Source organism: Apium graveolens, chromosome 6, assembly GCF_009905375.1.
Source record: "Apium graveolens cultivar Ventura chromosome 6, ASM990537v1, whole genome shotgun sequence".
In the NCBI taxonomy this organism is placed as follows: domain Eukaryota; kingdom Viridiplantae; phylum Streptophyta; class Magnoliopsida; order Apiales; family Apiaceae; genus Apium; species Apium graveolens.
The window spans coordinates 291,776,954-291,803,126 of record NC_133652.1 but is presented as its reverse complement, the minus strand read 5'-3'; the positions used below and the strand labels follow the sequence as shown (position 1 = coordinate 291,803,126).

General features: G+C 37.0%; 1 protein-coding gene across 1 annotated transcript; it reads right to left on the bottom strand.

Annotated features, from left to right (window-relative positions):
- Positions 1-4,331: 4,331 nt before the first annotated feature.
- On the bottom strand, positions 4,332-5,647 carry LOC141667671 (cationic peroxidase 2-like). The gene is made up of 3 exons (XM_074474245.1): positions 5,233-5,647; positions 4,935-5,097; positions 4,332-4,851 (listed from the first exon to the last, which is right to left on the bottom strand). Exons 1-3 carry the CDS (start codon positions 5,620-5,622, stop codon positions 4,433-4,435), a joined length of 972 nt encoding a protein of 323 aa, XP_074330346.1. The 5' UTR covers positions 5,623-5,647; the 3' UTR covers positions 4,332-4,432.
- Positions 5,648-26,173: the final 20,526 nt, after the last annotated feature.

The following is a 26,173-nucleotide window of genomic DNA, read 5'->3' as shown; positions in this document are numbered from 1 at the left end:
TTTAAAACCCAAGAGGACTAAGATAGTACCTCAGTCTCAACTGAAGAGAAGGAGAATTATTCTGAGAGATGAGTCAGATAATGAGGAACAAGTTCTTATATCGGAACCTGTAGTTCTAGAAGCTGAGAAGATCTCTTCTTAGAAAGATACTGAAACTGGGAGTTCTAGGCCCCTCAAAAGGCTTAGAAAGCTAAACTCTGATGATGAAGCTCCCAAAATCTCTACTTCAACAAAGAGACTTAAAAAGCAAAGTGCCAGGAGGGCTGTAAGTAAATCATCTCACTCTGAAGAAATCCTGGAAGCATCAGCTAAGGAAGGGGGTCAGGAATCTCTGATCCCAACATAACCTATAGTAATTGAATTACTTCCCACTGCTGAGTCAGCCCACAAGTCTCCTATTCAAGAACAAGAGGATATTCCAGAGAAAGTGCCTACACCTCCCGTGTCTCCTGTAATTGATCCAGTACATGCTGAAGACTCAGGTACAAGTGATGAAATAGATATTGACAACTTAGTTGTGCCTGAGGTTCTGTACTTGGAAGCTACACCTACTCAAGTCACTCCACCAACAACACCAATTTTGGATGCTGATTTTAATGCAGATATTCCAACAACACTAGTTCTGAATCTAGATGATGAAGATCAGATTATAGGTGGGCATCAAAAATTTGATGTTGATCAGAACTTAGTTGCAGATCAGAATTTAGAAGATGATGTTGAAACCTCTATAGCCTCACATACTGTTATTCTATCAGAGGATGCTAATACTGCAGGCTCTGTAAGTTCTGATGCTGACAATGCTGAAATTACTGGTGAAGCTGCTACAAATATAGATGCTGATACAGCTGGTCTTTCTGGACATGCACTTCAACAAGTTCCTTGCAAAGCTAATCTAATCAAACAATTTGTTAGAGAGGATAAACCAGTACCTTGGAGTGAAACTCCTAGAGGAAAGGAGTGGATTAAGGAGTGGAACAAAGTTACTTTTGTTCCTACTGAAAAAATTTCTTGCTGAGCACCTGGCCAAAGCTGATGAAATGCTGATAAATGATGATTTCAAGGCACAGTTGAGAGTTACTGCATTGAGTAAAAGGCACCTTCAGGGTCAACACTCAATAACTCATGACAAGGTGAACAAAATTCAAGAATCACTGATCCAGCAAGATATGAATGTAAAATTGGAAAAGAACAGATTTTTTAAGCCAGCCTTTGACCGAATTGGGTATATTGAAAAGACTCAGAAGAAGCAACAAGATCAGATTTCTGAAATTCTAAAGAATCAAGCTTCTCAGCAAACTCAACTCAATGAGATCCAATCCTCAGTGAAATTGCTTGTCTCTTTTCTTCTACCTGCTGATGCCAAAAAGGGGGAGAAAGTGATTAAGTCCAATTGCAAATCTATTCAACCACTGAAGGGAAAGGATGATGAACATGAAGACCAGGGAAACTCTGAAAGGAGTAGAGGTCAAGGTCAAGGCAGAGATTTTTTATCAAGGAAAGCTAGAACTTCAAGCCAAAGATTAAGTTCTGGTAAACAAGTTCTGACCAAACTTGAAGCTCTGATACAAGGTGGAAGTCAAGAATCTCAACAGTTTATGCAGACACTGAAGCTCAAGGGGAAGAAAACAACTATTTATTATCAAGACCCCAAGCTACAGAAGCTGGATGAAAATATTTCAAAGAGATTATTTCTTAAAGACAATCCAGGTATGAACCTTGAAAGTCTGAAGGAAAAAGAAGCCAGACTTAAAGCAGAAAATGTCAAATCCAAGTCTAAAGCTTCTATTGCTGAAAAAAAACTTCCAAAGCCTAAGGGCATTGTGATAAAAGATAAGACAATTTCTGAGGCAACCAAGGCCAAATCACAGGTGGAGGTAGATCCAAGGTTCAAGGGCAAAGCTAAAGTTGATGATTTTGTAAAAATCTATCTGCCAACCATGGATGAAGAAATGATTGTTGATGAAGATACTAGTCTGATTTTGAAGAAGAAGAAGAATATTCAAACAACCTTTGACAGAGCTCATGTTGTTCAAGATCAGGACTTAGTAAATTCTGATATGACAATGAAGCAAGCAACCTCTGACATAACTCAAGTTGGCTTGATATCAGAAGATAAGAAGAAGGGCACATTAACCTCTGATAGTGCTCATGTTAAATCTACCACAAGTCTACTACCAGGATTCACCAAAGCTCAACAGACTCAACCTTTGAAGACTACATCAAGTGGTTTTGAAGCAAGAGTTGTTCAAGGAAAGGAAGCAAGAGACAAATCAGGATTGGGTAGTTCTAAAGAGAAGATAATACACAACACTACCAATGATCCAACTTTCTTAAGTGAACCAGGAGTAGGTGCAACTCCTGAGAGATTGAATCAACTTGAATCTGTACAAATGGTTTACCATTCTGTGTTGAAAGAAGATGTCATGTTATACTTTATGACATATGGGAGGGTATTCCAGATCAAGAAGAATGCTATTCCATTGAGGTATTTTGAAGAACTGGAACATGTTCTATTTCTACTTCAAGTGAAAAATAGATCAACAGATGGTGTTGCAGGTTATTTAAAATCAAATATTCAAAGACAGAAGAGGCTTTACTCTGTAAAGTCAGACAGCCCATACTGTCCTAAGTACAGATCTCACAGTGGAGATATTGTTGAAATGAAGTCTAATACTGCAAAGATCAATACATTTCTGGGTAATAAGGGACTTGAATTCAATATAGAGTCTGATAAAGCTTATGTCATCAGACTGGATTAGGAGTTAAGAAAATGCAAAATCAATGATCTCAGATATGCTATCTTCCAAACTGGTGAAGATACTGCAGAGCTTAGAGAAGCAAAAAGGAGGATGATTAAGGAACTTGAATATGTTGAGAGAACACTTTTGAAGAACTATCTCAGAACAACTCATGACATCAAAGAGATCAGAAACTGAAGTCAATTCTAAGATCTACAACTGCTTAAATTCTGAATAATATACAGACTGAAGCTGATATCAGACTTTAAGGATGGTAAAGCTGTAAGGACTGTAAGTTGTAGTTATCTAGTCAAATTCTCATGCATTTGTACTTAATATTTTTGACATCATCAAATATCTATTGAACTTGTATATTATGCTAATTTACAAGTTGGGGGAGATTGTTAGATATATTTGTGATGTCATGTCTAATAGTGATTTGTGTTTAGTTTTCAGATCTTGACTAACAGGACAAATCAGGACTTAACTGGAAATCAGTACTTATACTGAAGTCAGAACTTAAGATATCAGAACTTAAGTTATCAGAACTTAAGATATCAGAAGATATTTATCAGGAGATAATATCAGGACTTAAGAAGACTTTCAGATAAGGAAGGCGACTGATTGAAATGAAAGAAGATCAAGATTAAAACAAGAAGAGATATGCATGGAGAAGAATTCTATGAAAAATAGAATACTTGGAAGAAAAGATAGCTAGTTGATATATTTTAGGATACAGAATCATATTCGATATCAATTAGAAGATTATCTTGTAACTGTGTAGTATATAAACACAACATAGGGTTTACACTATTAGTGTTATCTTAATTGAGAATATTATTTATTGTAACCCTAGCAGCTCTCGTGATAATTTGTCCATCACTGAGAGAGAACAGTTCTTTGTAACAGAGTTTATTGTGTTGATAAAATCTGTGTTCTGTTACTTGAGTTCTTATATTCGATTTGATTGTAGTAAATAATATATTCAACCCCCTTCTACAGTGTGTGACTTAACAGAATATGAGCAATATATGTATTGTGTTTTTTATATTTAGAGGAGATGTCAAAAGAATGACAAAAGTTAATAATTTTTCTTGACATCCATCGAAAACCCTTGTGACTCCAATAGTAAGACACCAAATTAGAGTACCCAGCGAGAAAAAAAATCCTTATTTAATAAATTGCTCTTACAAACTTCAATTTTTAAGCAATTGGAGAACCGTTGTTATTAGCTTTTGTTTGGAGAACAATGATTTAACAAACTTCAATTTAAAGCGGGAAAACAAAATTTTCGTTTTATAATAAAACATGTCTTACACAATCTTTATACACAGTGATTTACTTGGTATATTTGGGTCCGTTTAACTTATCTTAAAAATAATTTAAGATTTTAAATTAAATAGTTTTTATAAATTATGTGAAAAGAAAAAAGTTTGAGGTCGGATTTAGTCTTAGACTTCAGATTTCCTTTTAATCCAGTTCCACTGTCAATTTGTTGAGGTTTTAATCAGGTTCAAATATAATTTTTCAAATCCTATCAGAACAATAGCAGGCACTGTTCTTTCGTCTGGAAAACATTATCATATCATTACACAAGTCAAAAAACTTGCATGTTACATCTAGTAGATTAAATTTAAAAGCTCTCTTTAACATTAGCAATAATTGCATGCTTAATATATTACATTAGCCTACATTCAATTAATTTTAGAACAAATTTTGCGAATTTCACCAGTGGTGCCAGTTTTCACTCCAACGTTAGTCATTTTAATCATGGCCTTTCCAAATTCGACGTTCAAAGTCAATCCAGCCAAGCCTCTAATGCCAATAAACCTCTGTGCATAATTTTTTGTTGTGCTGTCTTGCCACAAACTCTGATCAGATTCGAGAATTCCACGGTTGTTTTGTACATTTTTGAAGAAAGACCGATCAAAATTGTCACCACTTCCATAATCTAATGGAATACGTTTATTTCCATCGCCATTTTGGGGGCAAAGAGACTGCAGTGTTGGGAGAAATTTGGGATTAATGGTAGGATCTGCCCCGGAAGTGTTTTTGAAGTTGTAGAGTCTGTAGCTTACGAATTGGCATGCAACTGTTCCAATAGTGTGTCCTCCTGCGATACATGATCAGAATAGTTTATGAATGCAGACAATTATACAAAATTGAAAGGTTTAAAATAAATGCAGTGTTGCTTACCAACAAGAGTGACAAGATCTTGAGCGCTGAGACCAACGTCTGCAAATTTTTTCTTTTGAACTGTGACCGAATCTGTGAAACTTGGCAAATTAGAGGTGTCAGAAGCTAGTGACACTCGTCCGTCTCGCCTTCCTGTTGGCACACGGTATGTTAATGCACCGACCTGCATGCAACATATAAGCAAACAATCAGTAACTAAAGATTAATGGAGTAATTACGGTTCAATTTAGCTGTCAGACTTCGTTTGCTGCATGTAAGATTAATGTTTATTTTGAAAAACATGGAACAATGAACTTACTTCAACTGTGGCATCACGAGCAGCAAGAGCAAGAATATCAGCACAAGACACAACTCCGGGGCATGTTGCCTCGAGTTGTGTTTTGGCATCGTCAATGACTTCATATCCTCTCAATAGAAGATTCGGTCTCGCTGTTCTCTCAGCGTTGCTGCCATTGATAAGAATCGACGCATCACAGCCATGGACAAAACAATCGTGGAACACCATTCTAAGCAATCCCGGAGCAACCGTAGAATCGGATTTAACATGTTTCTTAACGGTCGATTGAACTATCGATTCAGCTCTCGGACATGACTTGGAATAAAACCCGACCTTAGTTTGCGCCAATGCCAAGGGGGTGACAAGTAAAAGAAACACTAGAAGAGAATATTTGTTAAGAAAATAATTCATTTGAGCTTAGTATGTGTTATTGTATGTTGATTGTGGGAATTAAAGCAAAGAAAAATGATGTATTTATATGGATACCTAAGGGCAAAAATAATCCGAGTAACTCAACTGGTTGACACTCAAATTTTATGATTTGTCGGGACTTTAGGAGATCGATCACTCTAAAATCCTAATTTCAAATTTTATGATTTGTCGGGACTTTAGGAGATCGATCACTCTAAAATCCTAATTTCGATTTTAAGTAAATACACGAATTTATGTAAAAGTTCGGTGAAATACTGGGTCAAACCCCTCCAGAAATAATTGAGGTAGGCGAAAGGTGGTCCGGACACCTGACCAAACGTGTGAAGACTGCAAGGGTCAAAAGTTTGTCCAATGGTGAGTTGGAGTCCATCTAGGGCTGCCCTAAATATTAAATTCGTCACCTAATGATAATTTTAAACAAGTACGTACAATGCGTGTTATTGTGTAAACTCAATTACATTACCTAATGAGTTTTACTAATGTCAGGTTCCTTAATCTACTTTGTCATTTACAACGAAAACAGAAGCAATAATGTGTTAAAATTCCATGAAATTGAATTTCCTCGCTATATATATGTCAGAATTAATATTGAAGGTGAGTGTTGTAAAAATTATATAACCAAAGTTAAAGTACTTTTCGCAAAAAAAAAAAATCAATATCGGTCTTTCTTGTTTAAGTGTGAATATTTCCTTACAAAAAAAATTATAAGCAACACAGTCTCACTAGAAAAATATTTTTCAGTGCTGTTGCTGTGTTAGCCTTAACTAGCATAATTCATGCAATTATAATATTTTTAATTATTTTTTTATTTGTAAATGTTGTACAATATCTAACGTATATCAAATATAAGTTGATTGTTTATCAATGTGTATTATTTTTATAAAAGATAATACCAAATTACACAACGTTTCAAATATAACTCATTAGCAATATATATATATATATTCTTATTTGTGTTGTATAATTTGTATTTAATTAATGAATATAAATAGGATAGTCGGTGCACGTTTAAAACGAAACGATTATATTTAATCTGTAGAATGCCTTTAGTATATTTACAAATAAAAAGTTAAAAAATAACATTTATGTTGAATATAAAGTTAACCAAAAATTTTGAATTTTATTTAAATAAACTGTTATACCCAAAATTTGGCATTGGATTAATGCGGGTCAAACGCAGGTTGATTAGAGTCAAACTCGGCGCTGAGTTGTAAAAGAGGTGACGCGGCCAAAAAAGTAGGACGCGTCCACATTGGAAGTGCTTATCAAAGTGGTTCTTTGACAAGGAAGGTGGAAGACGCTCCCATGAATGTAGGACGTGCCCACTTGTTGTGGAAATGTTTATATAGACTAATTTTGCGGAAAGGAGGTTTAGAGGCACCTACCTGGTGTAGAGCGCGTCCAAGGATGAAGGACGCGTCCATATTTGACGATTGTAGTTGTTTGGCTAATAAAGGTTAGAGCACGCGCCTAGAGGGTGAGGACGCGTCTTGTCTTTATGGAATGTTATGAGAAGTATTTGTAGAGAAAATAATACAGGCTTCATGGAGTTCAGGACACGCTCAATGTCTTAGGACGCGTCCTATGTGTGGTTAGTGTATTTTCATAAGGAGAGCTCAGGGCAAAGCATGCATGGAAAGGAGTGATGGATGATTATTTCTACTAACATATTTGTTGCAGGTACTCTTTGAAGAATTCCCTCCTTGAGACGGTCAAGGAGGGGGATGTCCGTGAAAAGCTAGAAGGCCTCCAGGGGTATGCCTGATGATTGAAGGCCTCTTCTTATATTCAACGGGTGTCCTCGTTGGGGATGTGGGGTTAACTTTGGTGTGCGCTTTGGGAACTCTGTTCTTGTATTCAACGGATGTCCTCGTTGGAGAACTTTGGAGTCATCCTGTACTTTGCACCCAAGAGCTTGGGATCACCTGTCCTGCTATCCAGTGGGTTATCCTCATTCAGGGGACAGGGACGCATCCGACATTTGGGGTGAACCGTGGCTATACATGCGTCCGTAAATCAAGGGAGATAGCTGTAGCGGAGTGTTATCCTTGCGTAGGGAGATGCACTGTCCGTGAAGTCCTGCGATTACGGACGAGCCTTGGGTCTTCGCGGTTGGGCCTCATAGTTGGACATTCCTAAAGCTAGCAGAAGATGGATTCTGGATGGGCTTCTACCGGGCCTAGGAATAAGAAGTCTAAGCCCATTAGATTTCTTGTTCCCCAAGAACTACGTCAGGCTTGATCCCTATATAAAGGGTACGTAGGCACATTGAGAGGGGTAAGGATTTGAGAGCTGAAAAGGAGCTACCACTTTCCCTAATCAATTTCAGCCACCAATTAACATACAGCCACCACACACCACTTGATTTTCCAGCGAAAAACCACCGTCATAGATCTTAATTCCGGAGAGAAACCTCAAACTTTGTTATTACCAGATTCCTCCGTCAACAAATTGGCGCTAGAAGGAGGGCCACTGATTAAGATCATAATCTTGGGAGGAAAAGATGTCTTACAATCATGATGGAAGTTCTTATGATGGAAGTGATAGCAGATCTGACGGAGAAGGCGAGGGAGGCTACACTCGCCACAAACCCTACGTACCCTGAAACATGGCAGACCCACCGAGAGCTCCAGATGTTGGAGGAACACCTCCAGTTCTCATCAGCAACGCTGATATCTTGGAGCAGTTGTACCACATAGGGGATACTCTTAACAGTTTTCACTCAAGGCTGAATACGGTGGAGTGTCGCAGAATAAGGAGGGGTCGTCGTTGTCCCCATCGCGGCCACGCCGTGGGGAAGGCGCCCGTAATTGAAGGAGATGCTCAGGCCAGCGGAGAAAACCTGCGATTCACTCCGCGGTGCTTAGAATATTCTGATGATGTAGAACCTATTGTGGAGCTTGTTGATGAGGACATTGACGGTAGAAAAAGGCCTCGTCTTGTCAATCAGGTTGTGCCGCACCCACATAGGTCTGGGCGTATGATGGACGAGCGTCGTCGTGCGGAAAATACTCAGAATCAGGATGAGGAAGGGATAGATTTTTCAACCTTAAAGAAGAGGCTTGGCATTAAGGTTAGAAGACGACGATTTGAGAATGCTGCTGATAGAATGGCAAAAGAAAGGAAGCGCTGGAGAAACGAGGCCCCGTGATACAACGCGTGTGCCCCCTACATACCCAAAGGATGATAGGGTGCGGCACCGCGAGCACGAGCGTTCCCCTCCGCGAGGAAGGTTTGGAAATTACGGCCGAGGTTACCAAAGGAATGGACGAGGAAGGATGAGATACCAGTATGGAAGGGTGCCATATAATGTAAGACGAGAGGGCGCACCCTCAACTGATGAAGCACCGATTGTTGTTCCCGTGGCTTCACACAGTGCTACAGGCAACAGATCCAGAACGCGTCCTCATGACCGGGGCGGCGTCCAAGTTCAAGAAAGGTTGCAGAATAACAATGAGATACCGGGGCGCGGCCAGGAGGAACCTCGTGCGCAAATGAATGTCCAAAATCAAGAGGGCAACATACCACAGTCGCAGCCTCAGGGCGAGGGGCGGCAAGATCCACCGGTACACCCGAGGGGTAACCAATGGGAACAACAGCAAGTTGCGGAGCAACCCCAACAACCCAACGTTCAAACCATTCCTGGAGTAGGGACTATTAATGTGCACGATCTTAAGAGGTTGTTCAATGTTAATCCCTAACAATACAAAAAGAATTATAGAAGGGGGGGGGGTTGAATGTAATTCTGGGTACTTTTGGAGATTAATGAAAAATGGTTCTATCTTAATAATATATAAGTGTTTGATTTGCAAAGTGCAGAATGAAGAATTAGATAAATCAAAACACAAGTAATAAAAACACAAGTCTTTAAAACTTTTTGATGGATTTGAATGTATCCACCGGATATATATATATATATATATATATATATATATATCAAGAGAACCCTGTGAAGCTTGAATAACTCACAGCTGCTTACAAATATGAACAACTAAACTTGCAGAGAAATGCTACAGGATTCAGCTTACAATTGTTTCTCTGAGAATGTATTTGCTTAGTCTTGTTGTTGTTCTACTTGCTACTCTTGGTTTATATATCACCAAGATTACATTGTAATAAGACAAGATAATAAAACAATACATATCAAGTCTGATACCATGCTGTTTCACTACTCTATTCCAGCATCTTTGAATATCTTCATAATAGCATGGAAATGGTAATGCTTCTTTGTTCTCAAAAACCCAGCTAACTAGGCTACCACATTCCTTTTGCAAACACTCGACGCATGTGACTGTGTTGTCACTGTCAACAGATATTTGAATTGATCATCCGTCAGGTACATGCTTGTTATCTGTCGGGTAGCCTTGTTAATCATCTGTCGGGTAGCTTTGTTGATCATCCGTCGGGTAGCAATTTATCACTTGACTCCATTTCATTTGTGCAGAATTACAAGACATCTTATATTTACATTTAATCAACCTATTCTACACATCTACTAGCAGTCTACATGATTCATAAGCTACTACAGAATCTATACAAAGTTGTTTGCAGAAATATGCTACATTACTTATTGTTACATAAGCTACTCACCTGGTGGATATCAATTAGTCATCCGTTGGGACTATATTGAATCATCCGTCAAAACTATAATTGATTATCCGTCGGGTGCTACAAAATTCACTAAGTTAAATCTACTAGGATGTTTTGTTTAGCTTATCATCAAGTACACAACATATTCCTAACAATCTCCCCCAATTTATGTCTACTGGAATTGTAGCCATAAATTAAGAGAAACTTGATGATAACAAAACATTCTAAAGAAATAGATTGATAAATAGTAGATAAAACTGATAAGTGCTGCAAATTTGCTGAAAGTTGAACAATGCAAAATACACAAAGAAATTGCTCACAATTGTTATCAAGATGCTCCTCTAGTCTAAGCAGATAGATCTATTTTCTTGATTTTCTGGATTTCTTCCCAAGCCTTCTGTTGTTTTCTTCAATTTGATTTTGAAGTTGTCTGTGGAATTCAAGTTCATCAGCTTCTGAGAAATCTAGCATTTCTTGCATTTCCAATAGAATCTCATTGCTAGAGATACTCAATTGGTCCTCCAATCTGAAAAATCTTTTAACACCTTTTTCGTCCCTGAACTCCATCAGCCAATAGGGCCTTAGATGCACTCTCTTTCCTGTAAAGGGAATAGACAGAGTTCTTGGAAGTGCATCTTTGGCTCTAATACTCCTTAGCTCCTCTATCTTCTTTAGAACTTGTCTTCTTGCAGTCACATTATAACCAAAGTTCTTTTTGAATGATGAGTAGACCTTTATCAGCACATATTGGCTCTCCTAGGAGAATCATGTGAAGTGGCCATGTGAACTCTCTTCCTCCCTTGTATTTGAATACTAGTCTTTTAGGAAGATGTCTGTAAGCATCAATTCCTCTAACTTCTTCCAATTCATTGAAGTAAAGGTTGATGTCAGAAAACCCTTTGATGTCACAGATGTACAACATGTCTCCCTTGTTTACTGTGGGTTGGGATTTGGTTAAAGCTTTGGATTTGAGAGATACAAGCTTCACTTTCTTGCTAGCTCTAGTCTTTGTCTTCTTTGTCATGAAGATGGGTAAATTTAGCTCAGGAATTGGTAAACTATCCCAGTCTACTGGCTCATCCTTAGGAATAATTGGTTCATCATGAATATTTCTTGTTGGATCAACCACTTTGAATTTTTCAAATACCACTGAGGGTTTTGATGTCTGAGTTGTAGTTGTAGGCTTTTTGGGAAATTGGTCTTCCAATTCCTCATCATTAAAGTTCACTTTCCTTTTGGAATGGAGTTTGTATCTAAATCTTCTTTTCTGCTGTGATTCTTCTTGCATTTTCAGATCCTTAGGCTCAGTAATTACAGTTGGTTGTACAATGAGTTCTGTTGTGGTTTTTACAGCTTGAAGCTTGGCCAATATAGCAGCTTGTTCTTTCTTTTGCTTTTGCTTCTTAGCATCCAAAGTAGCTTGTTTCTTTTCTAGACTGATTCTTTCTTTCTCTTCCTTCTTAGCTTCCACAAATAGTGGGTGTCCAACCACCACACAAATCTCCTTACCATTTCTGTAAATTTTAGCAATTCTCTTTTTAAGCACTGAATCAGTTGGATCCTTGTAGAATGCAATAGACCTAGCCAGCAGCTTCTTCTCATCTAGCCTAGGTGTTTCAAACACTGTATCCATAGGATTCTTGTTTGAAAGCTTAGAGTAGTTCTTTTTGGCCTTCAAAATGAGATATTTCTTTGGAAAATTGATGCAGGAAGTTTGACCCCTTTCCAGATAGTTCATACTCAAATCATTCACAGAAATTTTCATGACTTTAAAGTGATGATTGAAGACTTTGTCTGGCTTCTGAATTGGCCCAAATGTTTGTTGAATATTTGCATCAATTTTCCTCCATTTCTCTCTTATTTCCTTCTCTAGAGCTGTAACATTAAGCATTTTAGGATTTGATTTTCACTCATGCTTTTCAGCTGCTAGATGAATTAGATCAATGCTATTCAGCTGTGGTGGCTTTGTGAAAGCAATTGTTGGCACAATCACTATTCTGACTTGTATGTTTTGCACTTTTTGCTCCCCCTCACTTCCTGACCCCCTTGACTGAATGGAACAATTGAGCTTGCTTTTTCCCCTTTTTGTTATCAGCAAGTTGAGTAGAAGACAGGGTTTGTGCTGCCACTAGCCTTTGAAGCAAGTCTGTTTGTTGTGCCTGATGTAGATGGATGACAGTTAGAGATGCTTTCATTGATATCATTCTTTTCTCCAAGGAATCCACCTTGGATGCAAGATCAAAATTCTTCCTAAGCTGTCTCTTAATGTCAATCATTGTGGCTTCAGGAAGTTTGGCATCCAACCTTTCAGAGACATCCCTTTTCATTTGATCAATCTCATCTTTGATAGAGGTGACATCCTGATAGTGTTGGAAGTCTTGGATTTGTTACAATTGGAGAGAAGCAAGATGTGCTTGCAGAAGCTGCTTGGTGCTGACATTTGTTGTTGATTGAAGATCAGAGTGTGTTTGACTGATAAGTTGGATGAGTGTTGTTTTGAAATGGTGTTCATCACATTTCTTTGAGAAGGCCCATGATGGCATGCCTGATCTGGAACTAAGGCCTACTTCTCCCCCTATGTCCAATGGCCCTTCTTCACTTTCTGTATCCTCATCACCAAAGAAATCTTCTGAACCACCAGTCTCATAGTCAATATCACCAGCTGTAGAAGGCAGAGCTGTGATTGTATCCTTTTCTCTTTGCATAGACTGTGTGGTGTGCACCAAATTTAGCATCTTTTCTGCATTGTCATTGTCTTGTCTAGCTAGAAGTTGATATGCTGGAACAGGGTGAGTAAATGTCTTAGCATCCAAGGAGGTAGAATCTATAACAACTTGACTTTGCTGAGATAGGCGCCCCCTGTTTGCATCCTGGACATTCATTAACTCACTTATAATGACATTCACCCTTATATCTCCTGTACCTGCATTTCTCTCATTATCTCTCTTTTCTTGCATCAAGGTCTCACCTTGGCTCCCCACCCTTACACCCTCACCTTCACCATCTAAGGTGGGACTCCTCTCACTCACTTTTTCCAGTCTTGAAGAAATGGACTGCATTGGATCACTCTTTTTCTCTCCTTTTTCCTGGGAGCAACCCAGACTCTCACTCAATTCACTCCCTTCCCTCAGTCCTAGGAGTGATTGTAATACTACTAAGTCTTTTGCACTTCTAAGAATTGAAGAAACATGAATTTATGTAGAGACACCCGACGGATGAGGAATATCCACCGGGTTAGCAGTTTGACTATCCGACGGATGACTGCTGTTAAGCTTATCCATCGGGATACAATCACTACTCGACGGATGATGAATATCCATCAGGATAAAATAAATAATTGAGTTTGGAGTGGAGACTATTGTAGACTCTGTGCAGATTGATGAAATTTTGGCACAGATGTCTCAACAGTCTCAGAAAGAAATGGCAAGTGAGCCAACAAATCATCTAGAAGATGATGCTCACTTGCATGGAGTTTTGGCTTCTCCAAGAGAGTTAAAGATGGAGAATTTGGAAGTGATGTATTTATCATGTCAACATTCAATGAGTGTGTGGGAAAATTTGGTGTATTGGGTGCTTCAATTATTAGGGATTTTGGCTGTGACTCCACATTTATTGGAGCCACATCAACCTGACTTTGAGAAGGTGCAGTGAATGGGTCTTTAGCACCAGTTTGCACAATGTGTGATCCTTGTGCATCCCCAAGGGTTTTTGTTTTCTTCTTTCTGATATAAGTTTGGGGTGAGCTTGTGTCCCTTACCCTTTTGGCCTGTGCTCTTAGATGAGAGCTTTGTTCAATAGTCATATCCTTTTGGGAGGATGCAACTAGTAATGAGCTTGAATTCTTTTTAAGCACCGCAATTTGTTGAGAAACTATAGTGTGGCTAGGCTGGGAAACACTCACCTCTCCAACCTTATCCTTAGGGCTTCTTTGATTTTCACCCTGTCCCTCACCTTTCTTACCCACCTTCACCCTCCCCTCTTTGGCTTTAGTGGATTTTACAACTGATTTCTTTTGAGAAAATCAGAGGGGGCTTTCTTAGTTTTGGATTTAGAAGCTTTTGGAGGTTTGGTAGCTTGGGTAGGTATCTGTTTGGTCATTGGCACAGATACCATTGCTACACTTGAATGCAAAGAAATGTGTGAGGTTGGAAGAATAGAGACAGTAGAAACTACCTTGCTTACCCGAGGTCCCTCCATTATTGGAAAATAGAATAAGGGTACCTTTTTATTATGATCTGCTCTATTAAGATCTGCAATTATTCTTCTTTCTTGAAACCAACAATTCAGCTTGTTGGTTGGGTTCTCAATCACAATATTCTCAACAAGATGGTTAGCAAGCATCATAAAGAATCTAGCATAGTAGACACTTTTACCTCTCTTATTGATCTCTCCTAACTTATAGCCTAACTCAAACAAAACCAAATCACTGAAATTAAAGTACTTATCAATAACTAGCATGTAAAGCATGTTAAGCATATAAATGTTAATAGAATCAAAGTTGCTAATCTTACCAGAAAACACTTTAGTGACCACATCACACAAATAACTCCATTCTTTCCTAAGACCCAACCTACTAATTTCACTTAATTTAGAAGTAGAGAATGCATAGCCCATGGAATTAAGCATATTAACAATGTCAGTGTCTGTGTGTGATGTAGTTACAGTATTATCAGGAATCTTGAAGCATGCTTTAACAATATCACTATTTACGCAAAATTGCTTACCTTTCAGAGTGAATGTGATGGTCTTGTCTATCGAGTTGTATACTACAGTTGCCCATATCTCTTCAACAAACTCACAGTAAATGATGGGTGATTCCAGCATGACATAGTTGAGTTTGCAGTTCTTCATAAAATCCATCATTTTGTGATAGTCACCAGACAGCTGAATCTCCTCGTTCACCAAGGCTGAGAAGTTGTTTTTCTCATAGATGTAACCGGTTTGAGACATGATTTTCACTACAGGTGCCATTGTTAGAGGTTTAGAATTTGCAGAGAGAGAGTTTGTTTTTGAGAAGAAAGAAATTAGAGCAATTGAATCTTGAGAATGATAAAAGTAATGAATAAAAGTGAATTTGTTTTTATACTATCTCAGAAAATTAACTGACAATAATAATAAAGTAAAATAAAATAACCAATAAGAATTGCCCAAAATAGCCGTTTAAAAATAAATAAACTGTGAAAATCCTGTCACTTATCCGTCGTGTCATGCTTATAGACTGTAAGTATACTCGATGGATAATATTCAGGGAATTAACGACTAGGATTGAGATAATTCGACGGATGAGGATAAATCATTTATCCGTCGAGTTATAGAATATTCCAGAAACATAATTAATTTTATTGACAAATTATATTCCGACGGATGATCAAATTCGATGGATAATGATCATCTGTCGGGATGTAAATTTTGACTTAGCCAAAATTTCATCCAAAACAGAAAAGTCAATTAAATTTCTGGCTACATTTTATAACTTGCACAAATATCTAAAATGATTCATGAAAAATTAAGCATACCTAACTCACTTACCAACCTTGAAAAGGTGGATTCATCAAGTGGCTTGGTAAAGATATCTGCAAGCTGCTTTTCACTTGGAACAAAATGAAGCTCCACAGTACCATTCATCACATGTTCCCTTATGAAGTGGTACGTAATGTCTATGTGCTTTGTCCTTGAATGCTGTACTGGATTTTTAGTGATGGCAATTGCACTTGTGTTATCACAGAAAATGGGAATCCTATTCACTTGTAGACCATAGTCCAACAAATGATTTTTCATCCAAAAAATTTATGCACAGCAACTGCCAACAGCAATATATTCAGCTTCCGCTGTAGAAGTAGAGGCTGCATTTTGCTTTTTACTGAACCAGGACACAAGCTTGTTCCCTAGAAATTGACATACTTTTTCTGTCTATTTTACAACCTGCATAATCCACATCTGAATAACCAGTTAGATTAAAACCAGAATCTCTAGGGTACCAAATGCCAAGTTTTGGTGTTCCCTTGAGATATCTGAAAATTCTCTTTATAGCTACTAAATGAGATTCTCTAGGATCAGCCTGAAATCTAGCACATAAACAAGTAGCAAACATTATATCTGGCCTACTAGCTATTAAGTACAGAAGTGAGCCAACCATGCCTCTATAACTTGAAATATCCACAGACTTTTCAGTAATGTTTAATTCAAGCTTAGTTGTAGTGGCCATGGGAGTTTTTGCAGATGTGCAATCCATTAGATCAAACTTCTTTAAAAGATCATGAATGTATTTAGTTTGACTAATGAATATTCCATCACTAACTTGCTTAACTTGTAAACCAAGAAAGTAAGTTAGTTCTCCCATCATGCTCATTTCATACTTACTTTGCATCAATTTTGCAAACCTTTTGTAAAGTTTTTCATCTGTAGAGCCAAATATAATATCATCTACATAAATTTGCACAAGTATACTAGAGCCATTAACATTTCTAAAGAATAAAGTTTTATCCACAGTACCTCTTGTGAAGTGATTTTCCAAAAAGAACTTTGATAAATTGTCATACCAGGCTCTAGGTGCTTGCTTCAGTCCATAGAGTGCTTTCAAAAGATAGTAGACATGATTTGGGAAATTTGGATCTTCAAAACCAGGAGGCTGACTGACATAGACTTCCTCTTCCAGATCTCCATTTAGAAAAGCACTCTTGACATCCATTTGATAGACCTTGAAATTAGCATGGGCTGCATAGGCTAAGAAAATTCTGATGGCTTCAAGTCTTGCAACAGGAGCAAAAGTTTCATCAAAATCTATTCCTTCTTGTTGACAGTAGCCCTTAGCAACCAATCTAGCTTTGTTCCTGACAACTATGTCATTTTCATCCATCTTGTTTCTGAATACCCATTTGGTGTCAATTGGATTCTTTCCTTTAGGATTGGGTACCAGCTTTCATACTTTATTCCTTTCAAATTGGTTTAGCTCCTCCTGCATAGCTAAAATCCAATCAGGATCCAACAAAGCTTCTTCTCCCTTCTTTGGTTCTTCCTTAGATAGGAAGCTGCTATATAGACATTCTTCTTCAGTTGCTCTCCTTGTTTGAACTCTAGAAGATGCATCACCAATGATGAGCTCAAAGGGGTGATCTTTTGTCCATTTTCTTTGTTGAGGTAGATTAGCTCTAGATGAAGAGGCCTCATTGTTTTCTAGATGTGTAACTGGGTTTTGATTATTAGAAACTCCCCCTGAGTTCATGGATCTTTGATTTGAGAAAGGGGAACTTTCTGTAAGTGATCTATTCTGACTTTCAGCTTCTTTTGATGACCCGACGGATGGTGCATTTTGAGTTCCGACGGATGAAGCTGATTGTCTCCCGACGGATAAGGCAGATTGTCTTCCGACGGATGAAGCATTTTGCAACTCGATAGATGTTGAATTTTGTGCTTCATTGGTGGTAGATTTTTCTGCATTATCCTTTGATATTGTTTCTTGATCACTTTCATCATCACTAATCATCTCTTCATTATCAAATTTGAGACTTTTATGAGAATCTTCATCTTACAGTCCTTCAATCTTTTTATCATCAAACACAACATGTATTGATTCCATAAAAATGTTGGTTCTAAAATTGTAGACTCTATATGCTTTTCCCACAGCATATCCAACAAAAATTCCTTCATCTGCTTTAGCATCAAACTTCCCATGTTGATCAGTCTGATTTCTCAAGATATAACATTTGCAGCCAAATACATGAAGAAAATTTAGAGCTGGCTTCTTGTTCTTGAACAATTGATATGGTGTCATGCACTTTGCTTGATTGACCAGAGATATATTCTGAGTGTAGCAGGCAGTATTTATAGCTTCAGGCCAGAAATATGTTGGTAACTTTGATTCTTCAAGCATTGTCCTTGCAGCTTCAATAAGTGATCTGTTATTTCTTTCCACTACTCCATTTTGTTATGGAGTTCTTGCTGCTGAAAACTCATGCATAATTCCATTCTCTTCACAAAAGGGTTTCATAATAGAGTTCTTGAACTCAGTTCCATTGTCACTCCTGATTCTTCTAACCTCGAAGTCAGGATGATTGTTGACTTGCCTTATGTGATTGATGATGATTTCACTAGCCTCATCTTTAGACTTTAGGAAATATGTCCAAGAGAACTTTGAGAAATCATCTATAATTACTAGGCAAAATCTTTTCCTTGAGATGGACAACACATTGACTAGTCCAAACAAATCCATATTTAGCAGTTGCAAAGGTTCTTCAATTGCTGAATCAAGCTTCTTTCTGAATGATGCTTTAATCTGCTTTCCTTTCTGGAAGGCATCACACAGTCCATCCTTAGAAAACTCCACTTGAGGAATACCTCTAACCAGTTCTTTCTTGACAAGTTCATTCATGGTCTTTAAGTTTAGATGGGATAGCTTCTTGTGCCACAACCAACTTTCATCTTGACTTGCTTTACTGAAAAGACAAGTAACAGATTCTGCATTTGATGAGTTGAAGTCAGCTAGATACACATTTCCTTTTCTCACTCCAGTGAGAACCACTTTGTTGCTCCTTTTGTTAGTCACAACACAGGCTTCTGAATTGAAGGTTACTGAATTGCCTTTATCACAAAGCTGGATGATACTCAAAAAATTGTGCTTGAGACCATCCACTAAGGCAACCTCCTCAATGACTATATTGTCTTTTAAAATCAAGTCATATCCCACAGTATAACCCTTGCTGTCATCTCCAAAAGTAATACTTGGGTCAGCTCTTTCCTTGAACTTTGTGAGCAGGGTAGAATCTCCAGTCATGTGTCTTGAACAACCACTATCCAAATACCACAGATTCTTTCTGTTTCCCTGCACACAACAAAACCAAATCAAGTTAATTTTGGTACCCAAGTTTCCTTGGGTCCTGCCTTGTTAGCTTTCTTCTTTGGTTTCTTAGGTTTAATTTCATTTGACTTGGGGATATCTGATTCATCCTTAGTCATTTGAGTTGGACCTTTGAAACCAGTCATTAAAACAAAATTATCATGCACACTTTGATTGACAGGAAAAGGCATGCTGTTTGCAAACATGTTATTCCAGTAAGGCATGTTAAATGGCATTTGAAGCATACTAAATACAGCATAATAAGGATTAGGTGCAAATGGCATATTAACAAATTGTGCATTCATATTCTGTGTAGACATGGCATTCATAGGCACAGAAGGCATGGCATTCATGTTGGGAAAATGAGAGGGCATAGATATAGGAGTAGGCATGGCAAGTTTGCAATTAACAGACAAATGATTAACACTACCACACTTAACACAGATTTTTCTAGGAGCATATTTATCAGGTGTGTAGTTGTTATGTTTGTTAATCCCTACTTTCCCATTTCTTTTATTTTTCTTTTTAATTTATGTTTTTATCTTTATCTTTTCTAATCTGTCATTCAATTGCTTGATGGACAGATGACCAACATTCATTTTCTTCTCCTTCTTCACTTGACTTGATTCTCCTGGAATAAAGTTTTCGGAGACTGATCCATATTTCTCATTTAGCTTGGCAAGCTTGGCTTTGCTTACAGGTTTGCTCACAGCCGACGAATGAGGATTTATGTCACTCGACAGATAATCCTTTTGGTTATCCGACAGATGACTCTCATCATCCGTCGAGTCCACATCTCTTAGCAATCCTTCAACCAAATTGGATTCCAGCTTCTCCTTACTCTTTTTCCAGGCTGCATCACAAAAGGTCTCGATACCTTGAACTTTGGTGATTTGAGCATGAACATCTCTAGATGATTTCCATGCCTTAATCACCTCATGTTCTCGTTCAAGCTGCTTCTTCAAAATCTCTTCTTTCTTCAAGGACTTAGTTAATTCATCCTTAACAATCTTACACTCAATTATCAATTTTTCAAATTCAATAAACTGAGACTCTAGCACATTATTCTCACTTAAAAATAAATTGTTTTCTTTAATTTTAGCATTTTCTTTAGTGAGTGACTTAATTGTAACACACAAATGATATAATTCAGTAGACATGTCATTGATAGCATCACTACACTCAGCTTTAGATAAATGTGCTAGGTTAGTGGTGATTACCTGATTACTTGAAGAACTTGTTTCTGTTTCATCAGACTTGGCCATAAGGGCTAGATTGACATAGCTGGCATCTTCATCTTCATCCATATGCTGCCCAGTCATTCTCTTGTGTAAGGAAAGCCATTTCCTTTTGTTTGAGAAATTCAAAATACTTCTGTTTATAATCCAAAGGCTCAAACTTCTTTTTTTTGGAATCTGACTTTCTACACTCACTGGCAAAATACCATGTTAAGCCACATTTGAAACACTTGAATTTTGATTTATCCACCATGTTTCTACTTGGCTTAGCTGCTCCAAAGTTCTTCTTGAACTTAAGCTTGGAAAATCTTCTGGAAAGAAATGCAAGATATTCATCAATATCATCCATATCATATTGGCTCAAAGAATCTTCATTCTCAGCTACCAGCCCCTTGCCCTTGTTTTCACAGACCTTTGTAGTAGACTCAGCAGCTTCTACCTTCACCTCTTTCTCTTTCTCCAACTCAGCAACCAGTATTATGGACCCTCCTTCTTCCTTCCTTTCTCCATCCTCTCATCTTGCTCTATTTCAAGCTCATAAGTTTTTAGGATGCCATACAGTCTCTCCAAGGTAAACTCCTTGTAATCCTGAGAATTTCTCAGTGAGACTGTCATTGGTTTCCATTCCTTTGGAAGAGATCTAAGGAACTTGAGATTGGAGTCTTTAGTCTGATAGACTCTTTCATGCAACTTCAGAGCATTTAGTAGTTTTTGAAACCTATTAAATATGTCAGTGAGAGTTTCACTGTCTACACAATGGAAATGCTCATATTGCTGAATTAGCAGCTGCATCTTATTTTCTCTAACTTGCTCAGTACCATCACAGATAATTTGGATGGTGTCCCAAACCTCCTTAGTTGTCTTGCAATTGATGATGTTGTCAAACATGTCACCATCAACTCCATTGAATAAGATATTCATGGTCTTTTTGTCCTCCCGGACTTGCTCAATATCAGGTTCTGACCATTCATGCCTAGGCTTGGGGACTGAAGGCTCATTGCCAGTAGCAGCTCTCATTGGAATGTGAGGACCTCTTTCTATGCAATCAACATAGGCCTCATCTTAAGAAAGAAGATGTAGGTGCATCTTCACCTTCCAGTGATGATAATTGTCTTTATCCAGAAATGGAATTTTGACTCCAACATCCTTCTTGTTCATCTTGCTGTTTTGTTGTGATCTTTAAACTCTTTGTACTTCAAGAGGTTGCTCTGATACCAATTGTTAATCCCTGACAATACAACAAGAATTACAGAATGGGGGGTTGAATGTAATTCTGGCTACTTTTTGAGATTAATGAAAAATGGTTCTATCTTAATAATATATAAGTGTTTGATTTGCAAAGTGCGGAATGAAGAATTAGATAAATCAAAATACAAGTAATAAAAACACAAGTATTTAAAACTTTTTTATGGATTTGAATGTATCCACCATATATATATATATATCAAGAGAACCCTGTGAAGCTTGAATAGCTCACAGCTGCTTACAAATATGAACAACTAAACTTGCAGAGAAATGCTACATGATTCAACTTATAATTGTTTCTCTGAGAATGTATTTGCTTAGTCTTGTTGTTGTTCTACTTGCTACTCTTGGTTTATATATCACCAAGATTACATAGTAATTGTAATAATCCCAAAATTTTGGAATTTTTGTAAACCTTATGAATAGTGATTTTGTTGATTATGCTGAATAAGAAAACTTTTCATGCCACACTTTGTAGAGGTTCTTTTATTGTTATTCTGAGATCTTATTAGTACTATATATGGTATATAAGTGTATCTAAAGATCGTTAGAATCCAAATTCGAAACACTTTGATTTTTCCCGAAAATCCACCAGATACCGAAAGAATTGAGTATAAGGTAACAGGATAAAAAAAAGGATTTAAATTCAAGGAGTATAAGAGAGGATCATAATAGGAATATAATGTATTGAGAAAGGTTAAGGAAACCCAAGTAATAATATCCCGGGTATGATCCCTCAAACGATAAACGATAACGAAAGTTAAGCGAACCGTATAACAGATCAGCGGTCATTAGCCAAGTAATTAGGAGCTAATCAAAGAGGTTAGTGGTGATGATGTCACCACACCAACAAGAAGAGGACACGTGTGGGAAGATGACATAGGAGAATGACATAAGCATGACAAAAAGGAGAAGGTATTATTGGTTGATTTCAAGCCACACAAATTTTACCATGGTTAAAAGGTAATTAAGCAAAACAAAAACAAAACAACCAACAAAACAAATCACAAATCAGAAAAACACATTTTGACTTCACCTTTTCAAGAAGAAGCTCTCGGCCTCTTTTCCATTTCAAAAAAAGAAAAACTCAAATTCAAGTTCCAAGCCTTGTTAATTAGTGAGGTAATTATCCAAGGTTCCTTGTACATAGATATAGACATCCTATGAATCTAAGCTTCAAATTCCTTCACAATCTCTTCTTATAGTTAATGGAAGAAGAGAGTGAATAGTGTTTTTCAAGAACTTGAAATTTTGATCTTGTGTTTTTGTTTAGATAAAGCTTTAGTAAGGATTTTCCAAGGTTGTTTCAAGCTCATTAGTTACTCCTACTCACAAGGAAGGTATAATCTCTTAACCTAGCATAATTATTGAATGTTAAGAAGCTTGTTATGAGTATTATAGTTCATGAGAAACATGGTTATTGAATATTTAGAGATTGGTTGGTTTTGTAATGTTTTTGGAGTAGTAAATCTTGAGTATTAGTTAATGAGCTTAAGTAAGCTCTTAGTTCATGATTGAGAAGTAGTATAAATTGGAAATATTGAGTTGTTGGGGCTGTTGTAATAAAGAATGGATGAAGTTTGGTTGTAGTGGTGATTGTGGGTTGAATTGTGAATTGATTGGAATGGTTTAAATTTGGTAATCGCATAAATATAGCCGTCGTAATGCCCGATTTACTTTAGGCTGCTTTTGTTCTTAACATCAGGACCCGTGAACTCACTTTTAGGTTTTTACCATTGCCATGATTAGATAGTTCATGTTACGAGCTTCGTTTTGATATGTGGTTCGCTTGAATCCGATGTACGGTTTAGGAGAAATGACCATTTTAAGTAACGGCATTTCACGAACGAACCATTACCCCCTCGCCTTACTTTGAAACCTTGGTTAAGGCCCTTAAATGACTAATTGGAGTATGAAACAATTATGTAAAGTGGTTTAGGCAGTTGGTAGGGTACTCACAAAAGAATCGCCTTAAAATTTCTAATGGTTAATTTATTAAAAATGGTGGAGCCGAGGGTACTCGAGCGACTTAAGTGAATCGTTAAGCGCAAAAGCGAACGTTAGGGTCTAATTGGTTAAAGTATAGATTCTTAAGCGACTTTGGTTTAATTCCAACTTATATGTTGCTTATAGGTTACCAGACTCGTCCCAAGCCTTTTATCACCCCCAGTCGCTCAGGCAAGTTTTCTACCCATTATACTATTGTTGTGATGTATATATGTATATGCATTATCTTGTGATAGATGCATGATGGTTAATTAGAAAATCTTGCGATATATTGGAGCATGCTGATATGGTTTATATGCATGTCTATTTCGTAATCTTAATATCTAATTTTTGATTCAAATGCTTATAAGTTGCATAATACCCATGCTAGAGATAAGCAGTAGTTGCGTATACCCTTAGTATAGGGGACCCAAAGGCGAACATTTTCTAAAACCGGGAGTCGATGTTCCCGAGTATATTATATATATATAGATATAGTTTTCAAAATTATTAGTCGAATAAGGTTTATTCGATAACTTTATTTTTATTAATGTATATTACTTTGAATATTCATTCGAGGACTTATGACTCGGTTTATATTATTTAATGAATATTATCTTGAATATTCATTCGAGGACTTATGACTCTTTTTATTCTATTTAATGAATATTATTTTGAATATTCATTCGAGGACTTATGACTCCGCTTATTTACTAAATAATATTCTTTATTTTATTAAAGAATAATGTTTCGATAATCAAACTTATTTTCGATTATTCAAATAAAGATCGTACTTCGTATAAGTATACCTTTGGTTATTTATTATTCATTTCAAGTATGAGTTTTAAAACTTCTACTTCAAATTATTTATATAGAGATTATCCTTATGGGAATATTATTTAAATAATAATATTCAAATATTTTCTTATATATCGGGACTGATTTATTTCATTAAATCAGCATTACTCCAAACATTCTTAAAAATGTTTTCGAGTCTTCAAAATGATTTTAAAAGTTAGAGCGGATCCCAAAACTCATTTTTATATTTAAGATCTTCCTTTCAAAGGGGATTTAAATACTCTCTCAAAACCTGAGGGATCCGGCTCTGTGGTGTATTTTATATTCGCAACGAGGTTGCTGTTTTGGTAAATGAATTGATTACTTACCCAACGTTCGGGAAGTAAGTCCATCTATTGAGTCGGCATAAGCAACATGGGCTCAGTGGGCATCCATGAAAGTGTAAGTGGCTCAGTGGGAGTCCATCAAATGTGTAAGTGGCCGAGTGGCAGTCCAGCATAAGGTCCTATTGCGGCCAGGGTGATGACCAGTGGGGAATTCGTCCATCTACTAGTAGAAAAGGTTACTTATTGGTATCTTTGCCTGATCAGCAAGATATCATGTTTATGCCAAGGTTTTCTCCTTTCCAAATTCATTGGATATTACAACTCTATTTATAATTTTCATAACAGAGGTTTTCAAGGAGTGTATGAAATATATATATATAGGTGTATATATATATCGGGACTTAATGAAGTATCACGTAACTTCATTATTTATAATGATATTTTAAGGATTGAATCTATTCAAATCTTATCTTGTAGTCTCATCTATGTGATGAACTTTTGAAACGGATTATAACTTGAACGGTGGTAGTTCAAGTAGTATTCGGAAAAGATATAAGTATATTGGAGTATCTCGTAACTTCACCTTTTCAACTTATATCTGGTTAATGATTATCTTATACATGACAAAGATTTTCAGAAAAACGTTGAGACAAGGTCAGATATATGAGATCAACTTGCAACGATATTTTTATACAGTTATAAACTGGAACTCTGCATATATTATGCATGGCAGAGGATTTCAAAGATTTTGAAAAGTATATATACATATATACTAAATATTTTGCGACTTGGTCGCATTAAGAGGTCAAACTTGGTCCAATTCTTCTTGACTAAGACTTTCATGAGTGCTAGGAGAATGCTTATATATTGTTAATCATTATACATATTATTTTGGTGGGCTTGTTGCTCACCCTTGCTTTCTTCTTTCATCACACAACAACAGATAGACAAGTTGAACATGACCAAGCTCCCAATTCGTGAGCGGATAGGAAACGTTCCCCAGTTTCCTGTAGGCGTTGATGTCGTTGTAGCTGAGGTATGATCTACCAATAGGCTAGGCTTTCAACTTTTGATGTACCAGACTTATGTATATTTATGAATTATAATAATGGCAAAGAATATGTAAATTATTCAGAAACCCTTTTTAAGGTGTAATGGTTTATAATTATGGAATAAAATGACTTGTGTTATTTTTTGTATTCATCTTTGAGACTATAACTTGTGGTGTGTGTGTATATATTGTGGGGTCACAGTATGCAGTAGTTGGTTGACTATTAAGATTAAGTATTGATAAGGTAAATGGAACTCGTGACAACCCGAATCCCCGACCCCGGATTTGGGGGTGTTACAGTAATAAAACAAGATAATAAAACAAAACCTATCAAGTCTAATACCATGCTGTTTCACTACTCTATTCCAGCATCTTTGAATATCTTCATAATAGCATGGAAATGGTAATGCTTCTTTGTTCTCAAAAACCTAGCTAACTAGGTTGCCACATTCCTTTTGCAAAC

Bases quoted from the DNA above. Each gene is read 5' to 3' on its own strand.
- LOC141667671 (XM_074474245.1), bottom strand. From the start codon at position 5,622: ATGAATTATTTTCTTAACAAATATTCTCTTCTAGTGTTTCTTTTACTT. The intron at 5,098-5,232 runs GTAAGTTCATTG...TGTTGCATGCAG, and splicing joins CTCGTGATGCCACAGTTGAA to GTCGGTGCATTAACATACCG. The intron at 4,852-4,934 runs GTAAGCAACACT...CATGTATCGCAG, and splicing joins AGATCTTGTCACTCTTGTTG to GAGGACACACTATTGGAACA.